Below are 15,864 nucleotides of genomic sequence, written 5' to 3' on the forward strand. Positions count from 1 at the left end.
TCTTTTCATCTATATTTTGTGTATGTTTATCTCTCTCTCTCTCACTCCCTCTATTTATATCTGTTTCTCTTTTACATCACTCGACCAGCTTAGCCATACTTTCGTAATTACCCATTTATTTTATTTAATCCATCATTCATATATTTGTTTATTTCCTATTCCAGAAAGAGTATCACCGGAATTCAACGAAAGTATACGAGTGTTACCGGAAAAAGCAGAAGAAAAACTACCTAAAAACCTGCCGAACGGTCAACTTTGCAAAGAGTTACCTCCCTTCCCAAGTCGTCTGCGGTGCGTCAAAATGGTAGAACACGTTGGCAGTTTACATAGGCATCACCACCCTCACCAATTTATTACCGGCAATAACGTGAGTAAAAATGAATACTGGCGATTTTCGTATCAAATTCTAGTGCAGATTATTTCTGACACTTTCATAACACACAAATATGTTGTGTTCTGTTAGAATTGCAGATTTGAAGTTATGCTCTAATGTCGTTTTTAACCCTACTCCTACCGACACTCACTTTGTCCATGTAGTACTGTCCTGGCTCTTTCTCTTTCCGTCTGCATATGTAAATAATAATTTCCTTAAAAGAAAAGTCTTTCTTTGAGTAAACAAGAAGTTTGTGTTGTTAAAAAAAAAATTGCGGTTATAGTTTATTGAATGGAACACTGGAACTTTTAATCGAACCATGGAAGAATAAAGAAGCAGCGCTAAACCCTGGTATAACTGGTAGAACCCTGGTAGAACCTTGGAGACAATCTGAATCACTCTCCATGTGACTATGTAAATAATATCGATTTCCTTGCCTGAGAATTAATACGATTTTGTAGTAGGATAATGTATGAGCAATCGAGTCGACTCATGTTCTAACTGGTACTTAATATCGATTCGGACTGAGTTACTTTGATCTCGGACATTGAACATCATTCACCAAGACCCTTTGCCGTCTGCACAAACTTTACCATTCTGGCATAGCAGTGAAGTTGACAGGGAACCTCTATACGGTTACTCGACTTGCTAAAAGTAACAGCTAAATGTGTTCTTGTCCGGAAAAAAAAAATGGACACGGTCTTTGATCATAAGTTTGCTTCATCAGGACTGATCTGGAACTCAACAATAACTTCATCGTTCTATTGAATGCAAATATTCGATTCTTGCTCACGTAAGCGTAGAACCTTTTTATGGAGAAGCAAGTGGGTATGAGTTGTGATTTTTCATACATTTCATACAATGTAGGTAGTGAAAGGGTTCCAACCAGGATAGATGGACTCTTCCTACAGACAAAATATTTCAGGAGTGTCAATCTATGAAGCAAATACTTTCGGCTCACCTGGTTTATAAACTGTCAATTAAACTGAAAGTCGACAATCCTGTTTGACAGTTTTGAAAGTTGATTAGCTTCCACCATTCGTTTTATTTTTAAACACTAGCCTACGTAGACAGACCTGGTCAAGGTTGACCTGTAGCTAAACTACTATAATAACACAAGTCGACAAGGGGACTTATGTGTGGTTCCTCGACCTGACCATGACCTACTGTTTTAAAAAATGAAAGAACCAATATGATAATGTAGTCCTAGATGCGATAGACTTGAAAAAAGGTGAAAAACAAATCGTTTGGTCCAATTTTTGAATGGTTTGATCAAAGGTCTGTTGTATCAGTTCCGATCTGTGTCTAATTCACTGACAGTACTTGTGCAAAAGTTAACAATAAGATCTTGTTTTCTTTTTAAATTTCCCTTTTTTAAAACAAGAACAGTATGTTTGAAATCTTAAATAGAACATGTAAAACCCAGAATCCTACCACAGACCCTCTTTTTAAAAAGTACTTTTGTCAAGAGGAAGGATTGAAAAGTGTGACAGTGTGGTGCCTGATGAGAGGGGGTGGTAGACACATTTTTGGCGATGATGGGAGACATGTAAGTCAGGTGGGCCTGGGTGAAGTTGATACAGGACTGTTAAGAACTGAAAAACAGGGACCTATATAATAGTTTTAGAAATGCAGGAGGTACAGCTTGTCTGGGGGCTAGAGATTGGAGGTCGTTGGTGAGCCAAAGGTGGCACTTTTTGTGATAAGGCTAAGAGTGTTTGTATATGCAGTGCAGCAAGAGCGATACTCTATTATTTTTTTTTACAAGCAAATATAGATACAACTCACTCACCTTTTATTTGTTCTCTCTCTCCTTCTCCCTCCCTCTCCCCTCTCACACACACACACACATTAAATACAGGCTTGGTTGAGTTGTTAAGATGTTCACTCTGCAACCACGAGGTCCTGGGCTTGATCCTAATGCATGGCATGTTGACAACCCAAACCTTTTTAGTGAATTTAGGTAGAAAGAACCTGAGAAGCCTGCTAGATAGACTGTAACTGTAATTGAAAAGTTCAGCTTTGTCACATTAAGCTAGGATGTATCAATATTCCAATCCTGGAATAGTTACCCACTTCATGTGGTAATTCAATGAGTTGATCACAATGGCCACTGGACACATTGAAATCAATGGGAGAATCCATCATATCATCATCATCATCATTTAACGTCCGCTTTCCATGCTAGCATGGGTTGGACGATTTCACTGAGGACTGGTGAACCAGATGGCTGCACCAGGCTCCAATCTGATCTGGCAGAGTTTCTACAGCTGGATGCCCTTCCTAACACCAACCACACCGAGAGTGTAGTGGGTGCTTTTTACGTACCACCGGCACAATATATATATATTTATATATATATATATATATATATATATATACACACACATATACAGGGTGTGATGGGTAAATTGTCACCATTTTATATTTTTGATTTTACACATATGCATTGTTTTTTTGTGATTTTGTCAACTACACAGCATAGTAGGGTCAGTAGGGTACTGTCTGTGAAAACAACAGCATCATGACGCAATTCACTCTGCCAGAAATTTGGAAATGACATGCTGTACTTCTTGGCATTCATGCCAGAAGCTCCAATACGAACAGACGGGGAACACACAGAACAACCGTTGGCTTGCCGTCTCCCCAAAACATGTACTCAAAGTAATAAAAATCAAATATCCAGTCAACATCATGGTGTTTGGAGTGATCACTAGTGATGGTGACATTATACCTACATTTATCTTCCCACACAGCCTCAGACTCAACATGGATGCCTACATCAAGTGCCTGGAGGAGGTAGTACTGCCCTGGATCAAGATGCTGGTTGCTGGAACAACCTGTCTGGCAACAGGACTCTGCACCATGCCACACAAGCAGGAGAACCCAGTCATGGCTGTCAGACAATTTCTGCAACCTCATCATCCCTAACATTTGGCTACCTAACTCCCCAGACTGCAACCCCCTTGATTATTATGTGTGGGGCACAGTTGAGCGAGAGACCAACAAAACTCCTTGTAACACCAAAGATGAACTGAAGACAAGTATTATGGCAACATTTACCAGCTTAAACAAGGAGACTGTCCAGAAGAATTGCAAGAGATTCCAAAGTTGTTTAGAAGCAATGGTTGAAGCCAATGGCAATTTTATTGAATAAATTTGCTCTTTAGCATTTCAAGATATTTTTATCTAATTTTGGTAAACATATCTGTTAAAATGAGATGTCAGTGTTATTTTCATTTTTGCGTAATTTAGACGACAGTTTATTCACCACACCCTGTACATACACAGACACACACACACATATATATATATATATATAAACATACATACACACACACATGTATTTAAATATTCTTTTCTACTCTAGGCAGAAGGCCCAAAATTTTGCGGGAGTGGGGCCAGTCGATTAGATCAACTCTAGTACACAATTGGTACTTAATTTATCGGCCCCGAAAGGATGAAAGGCAAAGTTGACCTCAGCAGAATTTGAACTCAGAACGTAATGGCAGATGAAATACCGCTAAGCATTTCACCTGGCATGCTAACGACCCTACCAGCTCACCACCCTTCATGCATTTAAATATTGTTTGTTGTCAAATATTTTTTAATATTGTCTCACTGTCCTTCTTAAAATTTCTCCATTAAAAAAAAATGTCAACATTTGTTAAAGATTATCTAAATAATGACTAACCTAATTAACTATCTCTCAATTATATTCTGATTACAAATAAATCAGTTCTGTCTGTCGCCAATCCTTTCCTTTCTTTCAGACTTTGTCTTCAGTTTTATTCATTTAGGTCAACGTAGTCTACTTATATGTTTCAAGTTGATTGCAACCAGAAGAATACATTGTTTTATTTTGGTGGGGTTATTTTATGTACTTATTTATTTTTAAAAAAAGACTGACATTATTTTCCCCTTTAATTTAGCTTTACTTCTGACCATTTGTGATTCAATCATATCAATTTTTACTCAAACAAGTCAATGAGGGAAATATCTATATGATGGCTTGATTTGCTAGAAACTGCAGCCAAATGCCTTTTAAAATATGTTTTGTTTTACAAAAATGAAAGAAAGAGTGAATAATATGGTCCGAGAGACACTGCATTTAAGTAAAAAACAAGATGGTCATGGCTGGAATGCTTTTGGCCTTAGGTCTGTTCATTTGAGACTAGCCTGGAGTTAAACAATAACAGTTGTAATCAAATGTCAGATATTTGCATTCTTTGTTAATTTACCTGCAAAGCATAACAATCAACGTATTTTATATGTTCTTATGTGTTAGGTTGCAGGGTTTTCTTGTCTCATATTTTTAATAAGTATTCTTCCCTTGTCTTTTTTTTTTTTTTTTTTTGGTTTTTGGTTTTTCAACATCCCAAGTGTTTGAATAAACTTGTTATAAAGTTGGCCAAAATATTTTGTTATTAATTATCATTTTGGCCGAGTGAGTAGAGAACCTGACAATCAGCTGAGTGGGTTGTATAGTTTTCTATCCTCTGTTGTGTCTGTAACCAAGACAGAATTAATAAAAGGCTCAGTCCACAAGTAATTCACAAGTAGAAACTACTTGTTATTTAGATAAGCAATAACAGAAGTTATGGTGTCGTAACATTATCAAGAAAATTCATTAGCTTGCCATGTTGGGTTTAATAATATGATAATATAAGTTGGAGTGAGATAGGTTTAGCCTAGTTGATGTATCTGATGCTGTGAGTTTTTATACACAAAGAAAGACAATAATTAAGTAAATAAACAACAACATTAACTTTGACATTGTTGTTATTTAGTCTAAAATCAACCTTGATTTCGTAGAACTCTGAAGGGTGTTCCTGCTGTGACCATCACATCTTTTATTCAGACATAATGTATCTAGGACCATCTTATCCAATGTATTCTTTTATTTTTAAAATGGTAAGATTTAATTTGATGAAGATTTAGCTATGATTTCTAGCAGATTGATCAATCTTGTAAAGGTTTCCTCATTGGCTTGAACCCCATGAAACCCAAATGTTACATCGAAAGATAACATTTCAGAGCTTGAAAATGACTAGCATTGACCACTTGAGCGGCTTCAATGCTGATCACTAAGATACTGTCACTAGATCTGTATCTAAATACTATCATATTGGGAAGCATGCACTAAATATTCTGGACAATATAACATACTGAAAGAAAGAAAAGCAGGCTAACTATTAGATAAGCAAGTCTTCATTCACTATATTCTGGAGACTGTGGTCTTTTAATCTACTAAAAATAGCAACCAAATTACCTTCAAACCTTACTTATTGAATAATGTATTCCAGAGTGCACTATATTTGTATAAAAGACAGTTGCCATAGATTGAGTAGCGTTGATCATAGGTTTGCTTAATCAAGGCTAAGTTAGGGGTGGATGTTGAACAACAGCACCAACTAATTTTCAAGCTATATTCTCACTACAGTCTTTGATTCTATGAAATTCCACCTAACCCCATTTTATCCATCCATACCTCCTCCTGCCTTCAATTGCACTATATTTTAAAACACCAGATACTCTCCTATACACTGTACCCAATCATTCTTTGTTAAGGTTGCAAGCAGTAGTTAATCTTTGAGTTTGTGTATGTGTTATTTGAAAACAAATTACAACCAGGTTATATCATGATATTGCAAGAACAGGAATTATTATAAAGAATATTTACCAGCTTTGACAGTTGTATAGCATTTAGTTAGTACACCAAGAATATACGTCTCTGATTATTACCCTCCTGAACTCCCTCACTGCCCATGTTTACACCTCCTCTTCTTTCTAACTACCAACTTTCCAGAGTTAAAACTGGACTTGAAGTTCACTAATAACACCCAGTTATTTCAGTCTCAGAGAATTCAACAGTTTAAATAAAATATGTTTTGGAGGTAAACTATGGAATCATTGATATTAGCTTTATCCTTGGTTACTCATTCATCATCATCATCGTTTAACGTCCGCTTTCCATGCTAGCATGGGTTGGACGATTTGACTGAGGACCGGTGAACCAGATGGCTACACCAGGCTCCAATCTGATTTGGCAGAGTTTCTACAGCTGGATGCCCTTCCTAATGCCAACCACTCCGAGAGTGTAGTGGGTGCTTTTTACATGCCACCGGCACGAAGGCAAGTCAGGCGGTACTGGCAACGGCCACGCTCAAAATGGTGTATTTTACGTGCCACCTGCACGGGATATCATTGAGGTCAATTATTAACCTTCCTGATTCAGGTTCTCTATCACTCCTTATAAATGTGACTCAAAAATTGTTTGCCAATCAATAATAAATTGTCTCCTTATGCACTGAAGAAAGTATCATTATGTACCTTTTATTTCTCCAAATTTACTCGCTTTATATACCTACACCTGCTGACTTTTCTTTATGTATCCTGCTTCACTTGACAGCTTTTTATACATGCAACTGATAGTTTTATATACATCCCCACTTGACAGCATGCAATTAACAGAATTTGTATCTTAGGCCATAGATTATGAAATTTCAATATATTATTATAATAATTATTATTTCTACTATAGGCACAAGGCCTATAATTTGCAGGGAGGGGGCAAGTAAATTACACCGATCCCAGCGCTTAATTGATACTTATTTTATTGATTCTGAAAGAATGAAATACAAAATTGACCTCAACAAGATTTAGATTCAGAATGTTAAAGAGCCAGAAGAAAAGCTGTTTCGCATTTTGTCCAATGCACTAATGATTCTGTCAGTTTGCCACCTTTCATTATAATAATGCTGATAATGATACTAATAATAATGTGCGTATTGAATATAATGCTCAAGTATCCTACTGAAAAGTTTAAAAGAGGGAACAGAAAGCAGACATATAAGTCAAGTAAAGAAAGAGGCGCGTGGTTTAGTGGATAGAGTGTCAGCACCATGATCGTAAGATTGTGGTTTCGATTCCTGGACCGGGCGATGCGTTGTGTTCTTGAGCAAAACACTTCATTTCACGTTGCTCCAGTCCACTCAGCTGGCAAAAATGAGTAACGCTGCGATGGACTGGCTTCCCGTCCAGCTGGGGAACACATATGCCATTGAAACCAGGCCCATGAGCCTGGCTAGGCTTTAAAAAGGCGAAAAAAAAAAAAAAAAAAAAAAAAAGAAAGACAGCAATGAAGGCTTGGAGGATGTGCACAGTACACAAAATAAAGCATTAAAAAAAGTGCAAAAAGATAGAAAAGTGAGCAGGCATAGGATCAAAGATATTTCAGCCTTGAACCATTATGTCTTTTTGAATATCCAGGACTACTTTACCCAATGTATCCTTCCCACTCTTTTTTTAATGGTAGGGTAATTTGAGGAAGATTTACCTGCTATTTTTATCATGTTGAGTGATTGCATAGAGGCTTCCCTCACTGTCTTTATATCACCTTAATCATACATACCTGTGTAAGGGTTAAAATAATTTTAAAAAATTGAACTATAGTAAGGAAGACCTACAGTAAAGAGGAATGAGATGAGTGCAATTAGTAAATGGTTGGCTGTTTAATGTCAGTTTTATAAGAAAGTGAATTTTTTTTTTAGTATTTTCCATATAGTCAGAGTAGGAAGGGCAGCAGTTATGACCATTTTGCTGGGTCTCTGAAGTTGTTGAAAGAAAAGGTGGAAGGTCTTGATATCTTCCAGAGAGACATGGTCTAAAGTTTGCAACAGAGTGGATTCTGTTAAAGGCATTCAAGGGCCAGCTGTTGGTGTTGAATTAAGCAACAGATTAAGCCTACCACTTAACAATAAAAACAGTCCATCTGATGACTGTCCACACAGTTTTCCTGTCTAATGATGTTTTATACACAAAGCTTGGATTGACCCAGAGTTGTGGGGTTAAAGACATTTGCCCTAGATGTTGCACAATGAGTTTGAACCTAGAAGCATGTGACTGTAGTGTGAACTTCTTCACCTCACAGCCATGGGAACTTTTGTCATTTCAGAGAGGTGAAGAAGAGAAATTGGATTATTGAAACAATAACAGTAAACTAGTTGAGATCAATTTAATCAAAATATGTTCTCCACTGTTCACAGTTTAGCAAAACTGGTATTTCTGTTACATCAGAGAAAAACAATTATCATATTAAGTAGAAGGCTGGGGTTATTTTTTTACCCCATTGTTTGCTTTCTTTGTATTGTTTTTCTGTCTGTCTGTCTGTCTCTGTCTCTCACAAACACATGTATTGTGTGTGGATGTGTGTATGTTAGCAGGTCAAGCAACAATATTTTTTCTCTTTAGAATTATAATTATATTCTTGGTATACAGTGAGACAAAAATAGATATTCTATATGTATCTTTTTTTTTTTTTTTCTCATTTTGTTTTGAGATTTTACATTCTTAAACCTAGGATGCTTTCAAAGGAAAATAAAGAAAGAAGAAGAGTAGAGAGCAGAAATTATTTATTTGTACTTTCTACCTTTCAACTAGCTGAAATTTAAATCTGAATAAGTTTAAAATTTCCTTATTTTTGAATTTCAATTAAGGTTCACATTACAAGTTCAAACTTCTCATATTTAGCTCATGTTTTCTGACAAAAAAGGAAAAAAGAAGGGACCCCCCCCAAAAAAAAATTTTTTAAATTTTGGTAGAGAGTAATTAGTCTCTAGTAATAGATACAGAAGACTATGTTGTTGTTGAATCCTAGGTCAACCCTGATTCAGAAGACTTGCAATCAAAGGCATTTCAACCATGACCAGCTTATTTCTTTATTTGATTTGATTTTCATTTATTTCAGTGAATCTATTGTCCAATATATTTTTTATGATTTCAGCAGTCATGAGAATAGAACTGCACTTATACCTCCTTTTTGTGCTACTAGTTATTCCTCTCCTTGGAACCTTTTAACTTGTTACCCATCCCACATTCTCAACATCATCCTTTACCATTGTATTTTCCTTGATCATCATTTCATATCTGCCATCAATGTCCCCTCCACCTTTTTTTGTCACTCACTATATACCACCCCTGCAGGCCTCTGACCTTCATCTCTATCATTGTGCATCTTCTCTCCCCACCCACTTCATATGATCTTCTTATTTCTCATCTAAGTTTTTTTTTTATACTGCTCTCCATCATGCTCTTTTTATGCATTGATTCCTATCATCACCGCCTCCTTGACCCACTCATATTTCCTTACCAAACTGAGATTCACTATTGGCCATGCCTCCACTCATCTTCACCATTCACTGCATTCGTCTCTATCTTCATCTCTATTGTCTGTCACTCTCCTTTCACACTTTTGCACACCTACCCTCCCAGCCATCAATTCTGTGTCCCTATTCCCTTTTTATCCATTCTTTTGTTTCTTGCAGGTACATCTTCACACTTCATCTCTACTATCCTTCCTCCCTTTTCTGCTAGGGTAGCCATGTACCTCCTCTGACACTTGTTCCTGTCCCTCTATCATATTTTGATCTCTCAACTCCTGGCACAAAGCCACTGCTCTCAGTATTGCATCTCCAACAATGCAGAACAATTACAGACATTTTTTATATTAATGTTGGTGCCAGGAATTTGACAGAAGTTTCAAACCTTATTGGAGTTTATATTTTAGACCAGGGGTCTCCAAAGTGGTCGATATCAACCCCCCACAACTCCTGGAGGGGGGGTGTCGATAAATGCACATCTCCTTAATTATTATTATTATTTATTTTCTTGTACATACCTGGGGGTTGATGAGGGGTTAAGGATTCCATGAAGGGGTCGATGGTCTAAAAAGTTTGGGGACCCCTGTTTTAGACCCACTACAAAAGAAATTCAGTTCACATAATAGGAGAATTTACTGAGATGACAGTTTCCTAACTTCCAGAGAAAAATGGCCAATGTGTAGATAGATTTTGAAAAGAGTTAGCAAAATTATTTATAGACTTGAACTTAAAAATCATAATAAGCATTAACCGAAGAATTGTTAATTTTGGGGTGTGACTCTCAACCTAAATGATGGTAGATTCCTACTATATATGAAATCCAATATACCATAGAATATAGTAAAGATTTAAATCATTTACATTTTGTAATGTGTGATTACAATCTGTATGGATGTCTACAGCATTGAATCTGTACAATAGTAGTCAGTTGAGATGGCTCACAGATGTAGGGCATATATCAGGCTTTTGTTTCCCCTGTGAGATTCTCTTCAATCAGTTACACAATAGGGACCAAAGAAATAGTTCAATGGCTAGCTGAAGACTATTTTGAACTCTTTAAGATTGTAAGATATTGCTTTTTGCCACTTAATTTGATGGTCTCTGCTTTGGAGAGGGGATTGAAAAGCAAGAAAAGTGGTATGCACACAGTTAGACAACATGGCCCCTTCAGCCAAACGCTTGTATGTTCTTTCTGCAATTGAAGGATTGGGATGTGGTCATCAGTAGACCAAGGCAAATGAAACTTGTGTGTGTGTCTTCCTTTCATCATCTGTGCCTGTCAAGTTTATTAGCTGATCAACATTGCTAAACAACTTGGTCTGCATATACTGTAGCATTTTGGAAAAGTCATCTATACATGCACCTCTCTCACTACCGCTTACTGTCACTTACACCATCTCTCATATATTTACTCTGTCAGATTTTCAAATGGGAAACAGGTTTAAATGTTATTTCTTTATTAAACACCCAGCATATACACACACACACACACACACACACATGCACGCACATCCACACACACACACACACACACACATCCACACACATCCACACACACACACACACATCCACACATGCATCTACACACACATCCACACACACGCGCGCACACACGCACATCCAAACACACATCCACACACACGCACATCCAAACACACACACATCCACACACACACACACACATCCACACACACACACGCACACACACACATCCACACACACACACATACACACACACACACACACATCCGTCTTGATTATTCTTTTGTTAGTAAAAGTAGGGAAGCATTTTGTTGCTGAATGTGTCATCTGTTCAAGTTGAAAACTTTCTAGTATGTCTTTTGTTCGGCCAGATATTTTTCAGGAGTTTCTTGTTGAGTTAACTTATCTAGAAAAGATTCTATTATATTGACTTCTTCTTTATCATCATCATTATTATTTGTGATTAAAAATAAACAGAAACCTTTAAAGACAGCTCTGTGAAAAGTTGGATTTTACTATGATTTATTAAATGAAGGATTTTTTTTTCTGTTTTGCTGCATTGTAGACAAGAGACTCTATTCAGGATGGTTTCCAGGCTCTACAAAGTAGAAGGGGATAGATACATCCTTTAAGAATCTTTGATAGAAATTTTGAAAACAATAACACCCTTCCATCTTACCCATCCTTATTCTCTCTCTCTCTCTCTCTCTCTCTCTCTCTCTCTCTCTCTCTCTCTCTCTCTCTCTCTCTCTCTCTCTCTCTCTCTCTCACAGTATTCTTTTTCTCCTGTTACTCCCCTCGCCACTGTCCCTTCTGTTATCTCTCTCCTCTACAAACCTCGGACAACAATAAACCTGTTTTTCCCATTACATTTTAACATCTCTGTTGCAACTCAGCTTATGTCACCACAGTCTTTTCCATTCATCCTCTCAGAGTAGTGAGGACTTATTAGTCTTGCAAGTTACATAGTGATCTCACTAGTATTGATGCCATGAAAAAACATCCAGTACACTCTGCAAAGTGGTTGACAAATCAAGCAGAGACAACATAGGGTTGAAAGGATTCTTTCTTCTCACTGAGAGTGTGATAATTTTTCAAGTATTGGTGCAATGAAAAAATGCATCATTTACATTCTGTAAAAAAGGATGGTGTAAGGAAGGACAGCCAACTGTAGAAACCTTGCCAAAACTGAGATGACTGAGTGAAACATGGTTCTCTGATTTATTTAGGAGGGCAATAACTTTGAATAAGAACTGGCTTGGACCATAATGAACTGTCCAACTCATGCCAGCATGGAGAGGTGTAAAAAGGTGGTTATAGTGGCAGTGGTATTGTCACCACAAAATTTGAAAAGGGAGAAAAAAATACATATAAAGAAAGAGACACTCTAACAAATGAATAAAACTGATATTTCCAGTGACTTTAATAGCAATAACAGCTGTTTTGCTAGCTTTGCTAGTCAGCTCCCCAAAAGAAGAGAACACAGGAAAGACATGTTCCAAAGGACACAACCTTTGTGCCAGAGGAATACATTTAGGAACTGGCATCCTGGCTGTTAGCCCTGCATTGTCAATCTAAATACTTTTCTTTCTCCACCCGAAAAGCTGAACATTAGAAGCATCTTGAGAGAAAAGCTGAACATTAGAAGTCTTGAGAGAAAAGCTGAACATTAGAAGTCTTGAGAGAAAAAGCTGAACATTAGAAGCATCAGTTGTGGCGTGCAAGAGAGACGATTGCGCTGGTATGGACATGTGGTGAGAATGGAGGAGGATAGCTGCGTGAAAAAGTGCCACACCCTAACAGTTGAGGGAACCCGTGGAAGAGGTAGGCCCAGGAAGACTTGGGCTGAGGTGGTGAGGCAAGACCTTCGTACATTGGGCCTCACCGAGGCGATGACTACGGACCGAGACCTTTGGAAATGGGCTGTGCGTGAGAAGACCCGGCAAGCCAAGTAAGATCGTTGCCAGTGCCCCTGGACTGGTTCTTGTGCGGTTGGCACATGAGATGCACCATTTTGAGCATGGCCGTTGCCAGTACCGCCTGACTGGCTCCTGTAGGATTTTCGAGCGAGATCGTTGCCAGTGCCCCTGGACTGGCTTGTGCGGGTGGCACATAAAAGACACCATTTCGAGCGTGGCCGTTTTCGTGCGGGTGACACGTAAAAGCACCCACTACACTCTCTGAGTGGTTGGCGTTAGGAAGGGCATCCAGCTGTAGAAACTCTGCCAAATCAGACTGGAGCCTGGTGTTGCCATCCGGTTTCACCAGTCCTCAGTCAAATCGTCCAACCCATGCTAGCATGGAAAGCGGACGTTAAACGATGATGATGATGATGATGATGATGCAAGGCCGAAATCCCACTTGTAGTTCTCAGAGCTTGTTGGGGGATTTCTCCTTGAGAAGCTGAAAAAGCAAAGAAAGGAGGAAAGCAGCAGACTGCAGTAGTGGCAAGAATATAACAGCAGGTCCCAGAAACTACCGTTTCCAGAATACCATCAGGAAAAAATCTGTTCTGTGCTCATCACTAGGATATTGTATCAAAAGGTCTACCTGAATAGGCTCAAGTCTATTGACTTGAAATGATGGGGTATATATGAAAGTTGGAGAAGAATAACAAATTGTCAGAGACAACCACAAAAGAAAGAAGACCCAGAAAAGGAAGGATGAACCCAGACTGAAGACATAAGATGCAAAAAGTGGATCATGAGATTCACAGTTCTTTAAATAATCAAAAAAAGCTGTTTATTAGAGCATCAGGCAAAATGTTTGTGGTATTCCTTCTTGTCTTTATGTTCTGAGTTCAGATCTCACCAAGATCTACTTTACCTTTTATCCTTCCATGTTTGGTAAAATAAAGTACCACTTATGTCTTGAGTCATTTTAATTGATTAACTTCCTATTCCTAAATTTCTGGCCTTCTACCTAAGTTAGAAACAATTATTACTATTTTTAAGGTCTGGTGGATTGGCAGAGCTGTTAGAACAGGACAAAATACCTGTAGTCTTTAGTTATGTATCTTATGTTCTGAGTTTAAATTTCATCCAAATCAACTTTTCCTTTTATCCTTATGGAGTAGACAAAACTAAATTACCAGTCAAGTACTGGGGTTAATTCAATCGACTAACCCCATCAAATTTGTGGCCTTATCCCTATGTTAGAAATAATTATTATGTTTATTATTAAGTGTTTTCAATAGTTGCATGTTAGTTTTTAGCCACATGACTATGTACACCTGTATGATCTTGAGGTGTTTATAGTATTGTCTTTTGGAGGGAAAGGGAAAATGTTTGTTTATCTGTGCTGTGTGCTTTGTCAGTCAGGATTATTTTTTCAGACTGTAATAAAGTTGTAAACTCTGGTATAGTTTTTATATATTTTATTTATGTCCTTATGTATTATACCCAGTGTAAATCTCAAGAGATCATTGGCCTAAAGTTTAGCCAGAGTTTTTTTTATGACATTCAGTGGATGAATAGCAACTGTCTCATTTGGATATGATGTTAATGTCACAACATACTTATTCAGGTCTAGTATGTTATCTCAGTTGCTTGTAAATTGAGGTAATAAAGTGTCACATTAAAATACCCAATTTAGATTTATGAATATCTCTACCTTCTCCATTGACAATACTATTTAGTCCATCAAAATATCTGATTGTCACTGTCTTTTATGAACTGACCATGATTTCACTTCTATGTAACCCATTGCTACTACAGCTACTGTTCATGAATTTAAGTTATATAGAAGGCTGGCGCATACAACAGCTGTAATGTAGTGAAAGCAGCAATCAAAGTGTGACACCAGTCTGACTAATATAAACAATGTACAGTAATCTCTTGACTATTGTGGGTGCTACGTCCCCCCCACACACACAATAGGTAAAAATCTGCAAAGTAGAAACAGTACTGTATATTCTCTTTTTATTTCTTTTATCATTTGTATATGTTTATTTTATTATAAATGCAAAACAATACCTCACATTCACCTCCTGAGTTTCATTTGGCATACAGTATGTGTGCTTCTTTGTTTACTCATCTACAGTACACTACATATTTTCTTTCGATATACACAATTACCTCACCATATTGCACTTCACCTATCACACACTCAGTACATCATGGTTCATCTATCGTGCACTCAGTACATCACGGATTTTTCTGGATATTTTGTAATGTAATACCCATGATAGTCAAGGGATTACTGTATTTTAATTAACGTGTTATACAGTGCAGTACTTTACTGTATTTTTATTTATTAATTTATTAATTTTTAAGCATGAAAATGCTTATTTTACCACAGAAATAATTAAAATCTAAAAAGGTATAAATGCCTACCAGCCGCAGAAACTCGCGATATACTGAGGAGTCCGTGATATGAATTTACATATATTAGCCAGAAAAATCCATGATGTACTGAGGACACAATAGGTGAACCGCGATATGGCGAGTGTTTACTGTACAAAATATAAATCTCTCATCTCAGAAATATAGACATTTAAGATAGTTTATAAATTTAGATAACTTTGAATGACATGTAGGCATGATAAAGGGCTTTGCTTGAACCACCCACAGCATATAAACTCATTCAAATTTAAGAGTGTCACTAAATAGTTTTTGTTGTTGCAGGCCATCATTAGTTTCTTTCAACTTCAGATTTTATTTTACTATTGAGAAGATCGACTCCCCATATTGATTGAGGGGAATAAGCTGTGAGCTTGTGAACTGACTTAATTATTTGCTCAGCTGCACATCTGTTTCATTTCAATCATAGTTGATGTTTATGGTTAACTAGTCTGAAGTTGCTTCAACTACTCTGAATAGCTACAAATTACTATTGCAGTTTCACTGT

General features: G+C 37.2%; 1 protein-coding gene across 3 annotated transcripts in view; it reads left to right on the forward strand.

The window, feature by feature from the left end:
* The first annotated feature begins 147 nt into the window (after window positions 1-147).
* The window catches only part of LOC106882820 (E3 ubiquitin ligase Rnf121), a 44,557-nt gene continuing 28,840 nt past the window's right edge, over window positions 148-15,864 (forward strand). The window contains exon 1 of one of the 3 annotated variants that reach the window (XM_014933605.3): window positions 148-367. In XM_014933605.3, the coding sequence (XP_014789091.1) occupies window positions 302-367 (66 nt within the window). In that variant the 5' untranslated portion in view covers window positions 148-301. The remainder of the gene's footprint in view (window positions 368-15,864) is intronic. The other 2 variants (XM_014933607.3, XM_014933606.3) reach the window with 2 other exon arrangements.

This window comes from Octopus bimaculoides, chromosome 6, assembly GCF_046866305.1.
Source record: "Octopus bimaculoides isolate indiv1 chromosome 6, ASM4686630v1, whole genome shotgun sequence".
In the NCBI taxonomy this organism is placed as follows: Eukaryota; Metazoa; Mollusca; class Cephalopoda; order Octopoda; family Octopodidae; genus Octopus; species Octopus bimaculoides.